At 39.8% G+C, this 12,451-nt stretch overlaps 1 protein-coding gene across 1 annotated transcript; it reads right to left on the bottom strand.

Moving 5' to 3' along the window:
- Positions 1-2,111: 2,111 nt before the first annotated feature.
- On the bottom strand, positions 2,112-12,080 carry LOC133327824 (collagen alpha-1(IV) chain-like). The gene is made up of 8 exons (XM_061536361.1): positions 11,957-12,080; positions 8,308-8,356; positions 6,791-7,723; positions 6,233-6,729; positions 4,703-6,153; positions 3,664-4,632; positions 2,451-3,598; positions 2,112-2,372 (listed from the first exon to the last, which is right to left on the bottom strand). Exons 1-8 carry the CDS (start codon positions 11,974-11,976, stop codon positions 2,112-2,114), a joined length of 5,328 nt encoding a protein of 1,775 aa, XP_061392345.1. The 5' UTR covers positions 11,977-12,080.
- Positions 12,081-12,451: the final 371 nt, after the last annotated feature.

The raw sequence follows: 12,451 nt of genomic DNA, 5'->3' as shown, positions 1-12,451 counted from the left end.
ATTCTTTAAAAAATCCACGCCTTAGGTGGGTGCTTGAAAAAAATTTCTTTAAAAAATCCACGCCTTTGTTGGGTGCTTGAAAAAATATTCTTTAAAAAATCCACGCCTTAGGTGGGTGCTTGAAAAAAATTTCTTTAAAAAATCCACGCCTTTGTTGGGTGCTTGAAAAAATTTCTTTAAAAAATCCACGCCTTTGTTGGGTGCTTGAAAAAAATTTCTTTAAAAAATCCACGCCTTAGGTGGGTGCTTGAAAAAATATTCTTTAAAAAATCCACGCCTTAGGTGGGTGCTTGAAAAAAATTTCTTTAAAAAATCCACGCCTTAGGTTGACCCTTGAAAAAATATTCTTTAAAGAATCCACGCCTTAGATGGACCCTTGAAAAAATATTCTTTAAAAAATCCACGCCTTAGATGGACCCTTGAAAAAATATTCTTTAAAAAATCCACGCCTTAGATGGACCCTTGAAAAAATATTCTTTAAAAAATCCACGCCTTAGGTGGACCTTTGAAAAAATATTCTTTAAAAAATCCACGCCTTTGTTGGGTGCTTGAAAAAATATTCTTTAAAAAATCCACGCCTTTGTTGGGTGCTTGAAAAAAATTTCTTTAAAAAATCCACGCCTTTGTTGGGTGCTTGAAAAAATATTCTTTAAAAAATCCACGCCTTAGGTGGGTGCTTGAAAAAAATTTCTTTAAAAAATCCACGCCTTTGTTGGGTGCTTGAAAAAATATTCTTTAAAAAATCCACGCCTTAGGTGGGTGCTTGAAAAAAATTTCTTTAAAAAATCCACGCCTTTGTTGGGTGCTTGAAAAAATATTCTTTAAAAAATCCACGCCTTAGGTGGGTGCTTGAAAAAAATTTCTTTAAAAAATCCACGCCTTAGGTGGGTGCTTGAAAAAATATTCTTTAAAAAATCCACGCCTTAGGTGGGTGCTTGAAAAAAATTTCTTTAAAAAATCCACGCCTTAGGTTGACCCTTGAAAAAATATTCTTTAAAGAATCCACGCCTTAGATGGACCCTTGAAAAAATATTCTTTAAAAAGTCCACGCCTTAGGTTGACCATTGAAAAAATGTTCTTTAAAAAATCCTCGCCTTTGTTGGACTCTTGAAAAACTATTCTTTAAAAAATCCACGCCTTGATTGGACCCTTGAAAAAATATTTTTTAAAAAAAATTTAATAATTTTGTAACATATTTATTTTTATTTGTTTATTTATTATTTATGGTTTGTTGTTGTTGTTTGGTTTATACATAACGGATCTCGCTTATATATGTATATTAAAATATATATATTTTTTATATATATTATATTATTAAAATTAGTATGGCAGTTTATTTCAAATTGAAAAACACAAAACAAGGATTTGATTTTTTTTTTTTGTAAGTTTTCGTTCTTTGGAAATTTTGGAATTTGGTTTTCATTTTGGATTTTTCTTTGTTGTTGTTGTTATTTTATTATTATTAATTGTATTATTTTGTTACTTATATTTAAAAAAAAACACTAAATATTACATTTATTACAAAAAAAGAAAAAACGACATATTAAAAAATAGAAATTCGTTTTAAATGGCAGATTAGAATGTTTTCTTGTTGTTGTTGTTGTTGCTGTTTGCTGATTGTCGATTTAAAATCTAAGGATTTTTGTTTTTTTTTTGGGGTGGGGAATGGGGTTGTGCGGGGAAGACAGACAGGCAGTAAGGCAAACATACAAACAAAACTTGTTGTTGTAATAAGATTTCTTGTTGTTGTTTTTGTTTTTGGTATTCGTTTACTTATGTTAAGGCATTAAAAAAATGTTGTTGTTCTTGTTTTTGTTGTAGTTTTTGTAATTAAGGAATCGGTTTCGAATTCTTAAGGTAAATCATAAGAGTATAAAAATAGTAAATAATAATAATAATTGTTTTTAATTATATATTAAAAAAAAGAAAACAAACAATCGAACAAACAAAAAAGGAAACTGGTTATCAACTGGGACAAATTTGCGGGAAATTATTTTTGTTGGGGGTAGGGGAACTCTTATGGTGGATTTTCCTTTCCTTGGCTATTTCTTTTATATTTTACTTATTTGTTGTTGCTGTTGTTATTGTTGTTGTTGCTAACTATGTGGCTCTTATGATGAGTTCTTAATACAAACTTGACATCTGGAGACTCTTTGCTTCAGGTTGCCCGCCTTGAGGGTAACCATATCGGGTCTCTGGAACTGTTGATATTCCTCCAGGGTTACCAGCCAGAAACTGTTGATTGTGTCGTAGAAGAAGCAATGGCCCTTGCCGCCATTACACTCGATGAAGGGTATGGGGCGGAAGTCTTCCAAACAGGAACCGGGCGAGGACATGTCCTGGCCACCACCACCATTACCGGCAGCAGTGTGCTACAAAAAAAGAGAAAAACAAAACAAAAATCAGTATCTCAAAATCATTTCCCCTCCTCTTCCTCCTCCTTTCCTTACCATCATAAAACTGTAACCAATCCACAAGCCTTCCCAACCATTTGGACACGTTGGTATATCCAAAGTCTGACTGTGCACAGCAATAACATTGGCAGGCACCTCACACACCACACAACGTGAAATGTATTGGCTAACTTCCTGTGCTGGCACCGGCATCATTGGCATCGATGGATTGTTGGTGGTCAACCAGAACGATTTATCGTTACGCGAAGCATAGTTGCAAATGTTATTGGTACCGCACGACATGACGGGCAGTGTCGAGAAACGTCTTACACACGAACCGGGCGAACCCAAATCTTGATTGGCAGCATAATCATTACCATCGACATACAACAGCGAATAACCACTCCACAATTCGGTATGGCCGGGTTCACAACGTGGCACCTGGGCGGTTTGACTGTGACGTACCAACAAAATACCGGTAAGATAGTCGGGAGCATGTGTGCAAGGTGCACCAGGCTCACCCTTGGCACCCATGGGACCGGGAGCACCATCACGACCCACCAAACCCATTGGTCCGGTGTCACCCTTAGGACCGGGACGGCCGGGAGCGCCAGTCAAACCAACCAAACCCATTTCACCCTTTTCACCGCGTTCACCTTGTAGACCAACCATGCCGCGAGGACCCTGAGGACCACGTTCACCCTTTTGACCATCACGTCCAGGATAGCCAGGTTCACCCTTGGGACCGGGAGGTGGAATCTTGCCGGGTTCACCCTTGTCACCCTTGAGACCAGGCAAACCGTCACGACCATTGAGACCGGGTGGACCTTGGAAGCCCTTTTCACCGGGAGCACCGACGGGACCGGGCAAACCTTCCATACCATCGAGACCACGATCACCCTTTTCACCGCGCAAACCAGGCAGACCGGGGGCGCCAACCATGCCCATTTCACCCTTGTCACCCTTTTCGCCTTGCAGACCGGGCAGACCCATATCACCCTTGGGACCGGGATAGCCCATATCACCCTTAATGCCAGGAGCACCAGGCATACCATTAGCACCGTCTCTGCCGGGAGCACCAACCAAACCGCGATCACCTTTAGGACCCTGTGGACCAATGGGGCCGGGGGCACCAGGAGCACCGGGAGTACCAGGCAAACCAGCCAAACCCTTTTCACCCTTTTGACCGGGCATACCAGGGGCACCTGAAAAACAACACTCAGATCAGATATTTCTCACCCACAACAAGTAGGATTTCGACACCACCTACCTTCACGTCCATTTTTACCAGTACGGCCAGGCAAACCCTTTTCACCCTTGATGGTCAGGCCAGGAGCACCAACATCACCCATGGGACCGCGTTCACCCTTAGCACCAGGCATACCATTCAAACCGTTGGGACCGGGAGCTCCAGTCAAGCCACGATCACCCTTAGGTCCGTTGAAGCCGGGTGGGCCTTGGTTACCCTTGAGACCCATAGGACCTGGCAAACCAATCAAACCGGGTTCACCCATCTCACCAGGTTCACCCTTAATCGTAATAGGCGTAGCATTTAGACCAGGTTTACCGGGAACACCGCGGTCACCCTTAGGACCGGGAGCGCCATTGAAGCCAGCAACACCACGTTCACCCTTGTCGCCCTTGGCGCCGTTAATGCCAGGATAGCCACGTTCACCCTTGTCACCTTTAGGTCCGGTATGACCCATTGGACCAGCGGGACCCATTTGACCAGGCTTGCCATCCATGCCAGGAAGACCTGGAGCACCAGGTAGACCGATGTCACCCTTAATACCCTTTGGTCCAGTCAAACCGGGCAGACCTTGATCACCCTTTTCACCGGGTCTGCCATTGAGGCCATCGGCACCATCACGGCCACGATCACCCTTTTCGCCAGGAGCTCCGGGACGTCCATGCAAGGCAATTCCGGGTACACCCTTTTCACCAGGCATGCCAGGAGCACCGGGCATACCAGGTTCACCACGCAAACCAGAGGCACCAGGTTCACCCTTTTGACCCTTTTCAGCAGCATCGCCAGGCTCACCACGGGGACCATCCATACCGGGCAAACCACGATCACCCTTGGCGCCATCAATACCAGGAACACCATCGGCACCGGGAGGACCCATGGGACCCATATCACCTTTCATACCCATTAAACCAGGTGGGCCAGGAGGACCACGGACACCGGGCAAACCATCCTTGCCAGTCAGACCACGTTCACCACGATCACCCTTGGCGCCTATACGACGAAGCGGAATCAGTTATTCAATTTCCTACCGAAAAAAAATACATCGATTTGTCTAACTTACCAGGAATGCCAGCAGGACCAGGAGGACCACGTTTGCCAGGTGGACCAGTAATACCAGTGAAACCTTTAGGACCATCAATACCAGGAGCACCTCGTTCACCCTTCATACCAGGCATACCGACCAAACCGGGATAGCCGGGTTCACCCTTAGCACCATCACGACCTTGAACACCATCGACACCAGGCTTACCAGGTGGGCCGGCGGGACCAGTTGGACCACGAGGACCCATATCACCCTTAGGACCGTCAACACCAGGGGCACCAGGAGCACCGGGAAGACCAGAATCACCTTTTTCGCCAGGGTAGCCAGGAGCGCCATCCATACCAGGAGGACCCATGGGACCATCCAAACCACGATCACCTTTAGGACCAGGCAAACCGGGACGACCAATGCTACCTGGAGGACCGGGTCTGGCAATACCTTGGTCACCCTTTTGACCAGGAGGTCCGTTTCTGCCGGGAGGACCACGCAAACCGTCTCTACCAGGATTACCAGGGGCACCAATAGGACCCTGTGGACCAGGTTCACCACGTGGACCAGTCATACCGCGAGGACCAGCAGGTCCAGGTGGACCTTGTGGACCAGTTTCACCCTTTTGGCCAGCACTACCTTTGTCGCCTTTGGGACCAGTGGGACCCAATGCACCAGGATTGCCAGGAGCACCGCGGTCACCCTTGTTGCCCTTAGCGGGAACCTTCAAATAGTCGACGTCACAAGTACCGGGATCACCAGTCATACCACGGGGACCAGTCATACCCTTGTCACCCTTTTCACCATCGCGACCAGCAAGACCTGGTTCACCCTTAATGCTGCGACCTGGAGCACCATCAAAACCATCACGACCGGGGTTACCTGGAGCGCCATCAGCACCTGGAGGACCGGGATAGCCTTTGTCGCCCTTATCGCCAATTTCACCCTTTTGTCCAGGAGCACCTGGAATACCGGCTAAGCCTCTGTCACCCTTCACACCTTGAGCACCAGGATAACCACGTTCACCCTTGTCTCCCTTAACGGGTTCGATAAGATTCAGATCAACCATAGCGTTTTTACCGGGGAGACCATAGGGACCTGGAGCACCGGGGATACCATCTCTACCCTTCTCGCCAGGAGGACCAGGGGGGCCAGGAATACCATCAGATCCACGTTCGCCAGGATAACCACGTTCGCCGGGAGGACCTCTGAGACCATCACGGCCAGGGATACCATCTGTACCACGATCACCTTTGTCACCTTTCTGTCCGGGAGCACAGTCTGAACATTTGCCGCCAGCATCACCCTTGGGACCCATGTCACCTTTGGGACCAGGGGTACCAGGACGACCTTGATCACCACGAGGACCAGGAGCACCGACGGGACCAGGAGTACCGGGAAGACCTAATTTGGAGTCACCAGGGGCACCAGGAGCGCCAGTTAAACCGCGTTCACCCTTTGTACCCTTCAAGCCGGGAGTGCTGTCATGAGAGAGAGGAAGAGAACCAAATGTTGTTGTATTTAAACCGCAATGAAAACGATTTGGGATCTACGACTTACCCAGGAATGCCATCATCACCTTTAGGACCGCGTTCACCATATCCAGGTAGACCAGCTTCACCCTTTTGACCTTCAGGACCTGGAGGACCAGTATGGCCGATAGGACCTTGGGGACCCATGGGACCGGGACGACCTGCATTACCTTTTTCACCTTTTTCGCCAGGAGGACCTTCAACACCATTGTTACCGGGCATACCAGGGCCGCCCTTAGCACCGGGCAAACCTTGTGGACCAGGTGGGCCATCGAAACCATCCAAACCCTTGGGACCTGGAGCACCAGGATAACCACGGGGACCTTTAGGACCGGGAGCGCCAGGGGAGCCACGACCGCCACCAGGTGGACCTGGAGGACCGACAAGACCACGCTCACCAGGTTTACCGGGACGACCGGGTTCACCCTTTTGACCGGGCTTGCCAGGCAAACCATTCAAGCCAGTTTCACCACGATCACCCTTTTGGCCGGGAGGACCAGGAGGACCAAAAGCACCTTGACGACCCTAATGATTTTGAGAATAGGATATTAAAAATTAACGAAGTTTATGATGTTGTTTTACGCACTCTATCACCGGGACCGCCAGGAAGACCCTTTTCACCCTTGGGACCTTCAAAACCTTGTGGACCTTGAGGGCCGACAGAACCCTTATCACCGGGTGCGCCCATATCACCTCGTTGACCCATTTCACCCTTTTCGCCAATAATCTCGGTTTCACCACCAGTAAATGGTCGGTATTGAGCTGGTTCACCTTTCTCACCCTTTTCACCTTTTCTGCCGGGTTGTGGTCTGGGGAAGCAAGGAGCACCCTTTTCACCCTTCAAACCGCGATCACCACGCAAACCGGGAGCACCCAATGGACCAGTTTCACCACGTTCACCCTTTGGACCAATTGGACCCTCGGGACCAGGATTACCGGGACGACCGGCAAAGCCGGGCTCACCCTTTTCACCCTTGGCATAGTCACCATTCTCCTTAGCCGGTTCACCTTTTTCACCCTTGGCACCAGGTTGACCTGGATAACCACGAGGTCCAGCCATACCGCTCAAACCGGGTAGACCGGCCAAACCCTTCTCGCCATCACAGCCATCCTTACCGGGAATACCGGGTGCACCGGGATTACCGGCAATACCTTGAATACCGGGTACACCAGCCATACCGGGAATACCGGGTGTACCACGTTCACCCTTCAAGCCTCTAGGTCCCATTGGACCGGGATCACCTTTTTGACCCTTATCACCGGGTGGACCTTCGGTACCGGGATAGCCGGGCAAACCTTTGGGGCCGGGCATACCAATTGGTCCCTGCAGACCGCGATTACCCTTTTCGGCAAAACATTTCGGTATACAGCCGGGTGTGTTGGTGCTGCAATTTTTCGCGCTGTCAATTATCGAATAGCTGTCGTCGATCGGTTGGGGTGGGGCTTGATTGCCAACATCGGGACGATAGTGTTTAGCGGTGTTGTAGATGGCACCGGTATCGGTTGTTTTCCAAAATTGCTGGATTGTAAAAGATAATTTAAAAAAAATTAAAAATTAGTTTTCAAAAAATTAAAAAAATCATTTAAAAAAATCCACGCTTAAAAATTTATTTTATAAAAAATTCACGCTTAAAAATTAATTTTAAAAAATAGATTTAAAAAAATTATTTTGAAAAAATTAATCTATGCTTTTATTTTTTTCTATTTCTAATTTTTTACAAGAATCTATCCTCTTGAAAAACTATTTTTTTAAATCCAAGAAATTTCATTTAAAATTTTTAAATCCATTTTCCCCCAGAAAGGAAGTACAATAATTCCGATTTTGAGGTCATCGCGTTACATTATCAAACGTCATTTCTCAATACCCGTTTATAATTCTTTTTCATTCATTCAAATCCATTTATCGGAAAATCATTTGTTGTTGTTGTTGTTCGTTTTGTATATTTTATTTTAATTTCCGTTTTGTTATTGTAAATTTTCTCTTATCAGCACATTTATGCCACATTTCTTGCATCATTGCGAGTGCATGTGTATGTGTGGTTGGGGGTGATGGGGAGGAGGAGAGAACACATAAAAAGAAATTGATATAAAAAATCTACTTACAGCATTTATTCCTAAAAACGCTCCAGCAAATACAGCGGCAAACAGTAGCCTAAAAATAAAAGAGAAAAATATATGATATATTTTAATTAAAGAGAAAGAAGAGGAGTAAATTAATAAGAGAAAAATTAAATACTTAAAATAGGCTCTCTTATGTTTGTATTCTATGAATTATGTATTTTACTCTTAAAGATTAAAGATAAAGTGAGGTAATAAAAGAGAGAATGCTAAAATCTCACAGAAATAAGAGAAATGGGTAATTGGCCAAATTTAAGAGAAATTTTCAAAAATCTTATTAAAACAAAAAAAAAAAAAAACGAAAAATGTTAAAGATTTTAATAAAAATGCTCAAAATGCCGAAAATTAAATTGCTATATTTAAGACGGGACCGGTTTTGATAGTTTTTCGATGGGGAGGATTGAATAAGAATAGATAAATAAAATCCAATTCGATTAGAAAATGCGACTAAGATGTGTACCAAGGAGTTCTTTTATCCACCAAGAATACGAAAATATTATCTTTACAATGCGTAAAGTCCTTCGGGACTCTTATTTTGGGGACTATGTCTAAACATTGACCGGTAAAGATTTTTTTAGTTTATCCTCTTTAAACTCAAAATGTCAAACTGCATTTTGTTTATTCCGAAGTTTTTCTTATCCTCTGAAAACTGGAAATGCCAAATTGCATACCAATTGCTGCTAATTCCAATTCCTAAAATTACTCAGAATCATTTTATGTATAATTATCGACCTATATTCATGTATTTGTATCCTGGAGGACTTTTATACTCCGAAATGCTAAACAACATTCAGTTGTTAACTAAAAATTCGTAAAATCGATCGGGGTCCTTATATGGGGACTATGTCTGAACATAGTCCGACAATGATTTATTTTATCCAGGAGGTCTTTTATCCGCTGAGAGCTTGAAATGGCAAATTGCAGACACTTCGGTTCGAAGATACCTCCAGTATCTGTAATATTCATAAAATGAGGCAGACCTTGAAATAGCCCCCTATTCAGACATAGATCTATGAGGAGTTATTTTTATCATAACAGAGCCCGAAGTGCCAAATTATCGACACTTCGATTAGAAAATACACCCAAAATGTAGGCGGACCCTTTATATTGGACTATGTCCAAATATCGCGATTGAAAAACATGCACGAATTGAAATTCCTACGGGGGAATACAAAAGCTGTCAAGAGCTATTTTATACGAAGAAGTATTTTAAAATCCCTAATGTGGTTCTATATTAATTAATTCGCAGCCAGAAGTTAGGGTCGTAGACCAATTCTTCATCGGTTGTAAAGATTATTGGTCTGGAATCCTAAAAATACGTCAGCATTCCTATATATTTGAAAATGTTTCAAATGTTTTACAGTCAGTTCGTTTAAGTCTTCAAAATACCAAAAATAATTCGGTTGGAACTTTGATAATTCTCCGAAAGGAGGTCGATTTTTATCTACTGAATATCAGAAATAATAACTTATATTTCATTTCTGAAAATTATAGGCAAGAGATTTTTCAACTCCTGAGCAAATGAATATGGCTACGAACTCGGACCAATATTAAAATGTCAAAAAAAAAAAAAACAAAATAGGACCTTCAAAATATCAGAAATTGGTTGGGATCCTAATATATGTGGACTATGTTGAAACATGTGACTATATTAAATATTTTCGGTTAGAAAATAGTTTTTTTTTTATCAGAGAAACCAAAATAACAAATTTCATATTCTTAGGTTATTTCTCAAGAAAAAATCTTTTTCGGAAGCCGAAAAAGGATACCGGATATCCTAACTACTAGACAATACGGTACAAAATATAAAAAAACAATTTTTTGAGCCCAGAAGCCAAGATGAAGTTTCTTATACCAAATTATAACTATACCGAATCATACATTAGTAAACGAAGGCAGGCTATATCGACGATGCCGCAACAAAATGCTTTATAAAATCAAAGGATGATGTTCGAGTTTTAAATATTAAACACTTTTGTCGGGGGTCTACAAATAACCTATAGAGGAAAATCATGTGCGATGTCATGAAGTCCAAATGCTTATCCCTAGTTCGTATCCTAACTACTAGACAAATTGTTAAATTTTCAATTTTTATGGATTCTGGAAAGGCATGTTTAAAATACTAAGCTGATTAGATTCTAAGAAGCCACAAGCAACTCGGTAAAATTCAATTATATGAATCATCCACACCCATTCCAAAAACAAAAAAAAAACTCTGATGATTTTTGAGGTCGAGCCGGGTGGCTATAAATGTCCAATGGATGCTTCAAGTCTATACATAAGTAGATTTAGTGGCTTTAGAACCGGATATCAGAACTACTAGACAAGACGGTAATGCTCGAAAAATTTCATTTAAAGGATCATTCACATCCTTTCCAAAAAAAAACTTCGATGATTTTTAAAGTCGTATGCATTAATCTGAATCTGGCTATAAATAACCTATTTCATGTCTTGAAATAAGTCAATTTAGTGGCTTTCATTTCATTCATTTCTATTTCGGTAATTCTCAAAAAATGCCTTTTAAAGGATCATTCACAACCTCTTCAAAAAATTCCAAAGATTTTAAAGTTGTAAAGAGAATTTCAAACCTCTGCCGGGTGGCTACAAATAAGCTACGGAAGCTTCAAGTCGGGTAGGAAGGTGATAGATAAGTCCATCGGAAAAAAATATGATTTTTTCAGTTTTGGAACCCGATATATCGGCCCTAGAACCGGTTATCCTACCCACTAGACAATACGGAAATGTCATTTAAATATATATACATATATAATACTTTTTTTAATTTTTTAATTTATAGAAATCATATCTTTTAATTAACATCTCATTTAAATTGGAAAAATATTAATTATTAAATGTTATTTTTAAACATTATTTGAAAATTATTTTTATGCAAAAATTAAATATATTGATTTATTAATAAATAATGTAATTTAATAAGTTTATTATGAAATTAATAAGTTTATTTATTAAAAAATTAATTATTTATTAATAAAAATATAAATATAAATAAATATAAATATTTTTTGTATTATATTGAATTTTAAGGAACAAGTTATATATATATATATATGTAACATTAAAAATAATTAATAATATATTATTTACAAACATATTATTAATTATTTTTAATATAAAATAATTCATTATTTTTATATAACATAAAATAAAATTTTTATATAACATAATATATAAACATAAAATAAAAAAATAATATATATATATATATATATATCTTTATAATAATTTAAATTATTATTTAATAATTTTAATTAGTTTATTATTATTTTTATTATATGAATCAATTTTGTTATTGAAGTAAATATTTTTTATTAATTTAATTATTTTTTTTTTAATTATCCGAATTACTGTTTATATTAACTATAAAAATGATTGCATAAAAATAGATAATAGTATATCATTAAATACTTAGATATATGAAATATAATTTATAATAATATTATTAATATAATTATTTATTATTATTTAATAATTATAATATAATAATTTATAATTTTACTTATTTTTTAATATTTTTAATTAATTTTAAAATAATTATAATTATTTTTTTAATTTCCCAACAAAATATTAATTATTTTTTAATTCAAGGATCTATTATTTTTCTTTTTCAACTTACCGCTTCCACAGGGGCTCCATTATACCCCAATTTTGAATGCGTGTATTTCCGTTTCCTTAACGATCCACCACGGAGTTAGAAATATATAGAAAAAGAAAATTGATAATCCAGAGGGGAAACAAAACTATTAGAATTTCGCGATAACCTCCTAATGAGACAAAAAAAAAGAGAAAAGAAAGAAGAAGAAGTAGGACCAGATAAGTCACGGTGACACTTTTCTATGATTGCAAAAAAAAAAAAAGAAAAGATAGACACACACACACATATAAACGGCAATAAAACGAAATAAAAAACACAAAGTTCACTTGGGAGAAGTTTAAAAAAAAATATTTTTTTAGGAAAACCCATATTTCTTTAAATATCTAAAAAAATTTATTTTTTTATAAAAAATAACACAAAGTTCACTTCTATTTAAAAATTAATAAAATTAAATGAATCAGTCAATAAAATTAAAATTATTTAAGCAAAAACACTTTTAATTATCTTTTGTTTTTT

This window comes from Musca vetustissima, unplaced genomic scaffold (assembly GCF_032173495.1).
Source record: "Musca vetustissima isolate MV318-11 ecotype Yass unplaced genomic scaffold, APGP_CSIRO_Mvet_v1 utg32695, whole genome shotgun sequence".
Lineage (NCBI taxonomy): Eukaryota > Metazoa > Arthropoda > Insecta > Diptera > Muscidae > Musca > Musca vetustissima.
This window is presented reverse-complemented; position numbering and strand designations above follow the sequence as displayed.

What these genes read in the sequence shown, in the direction of transcription:
- LOC133327824 (XM_061536361.1), bottom strand. Translation starts at nt 11,976, where the DNA reads ATGGAGCCCCTGTGGAAGCG. An exon ending in CTGGCGGTCCCGGTGATAGA is followed by an intron (nt 6,730 to 6,790) that starts GTGCGTAAAACA and finishes CAAAATCATTAG; the next exon opens with GGTCGTCAAGGTGCTTTTGG. An exon ending in GGTGATGATGGCATTCCTGG is followed by an intron (nt 6,154 to 6,232) that starts GTAAGTCGTAGA and finishes CTCTCATGACAG; the next exon opens with CACTCCCGGCTTGAAGGGTA.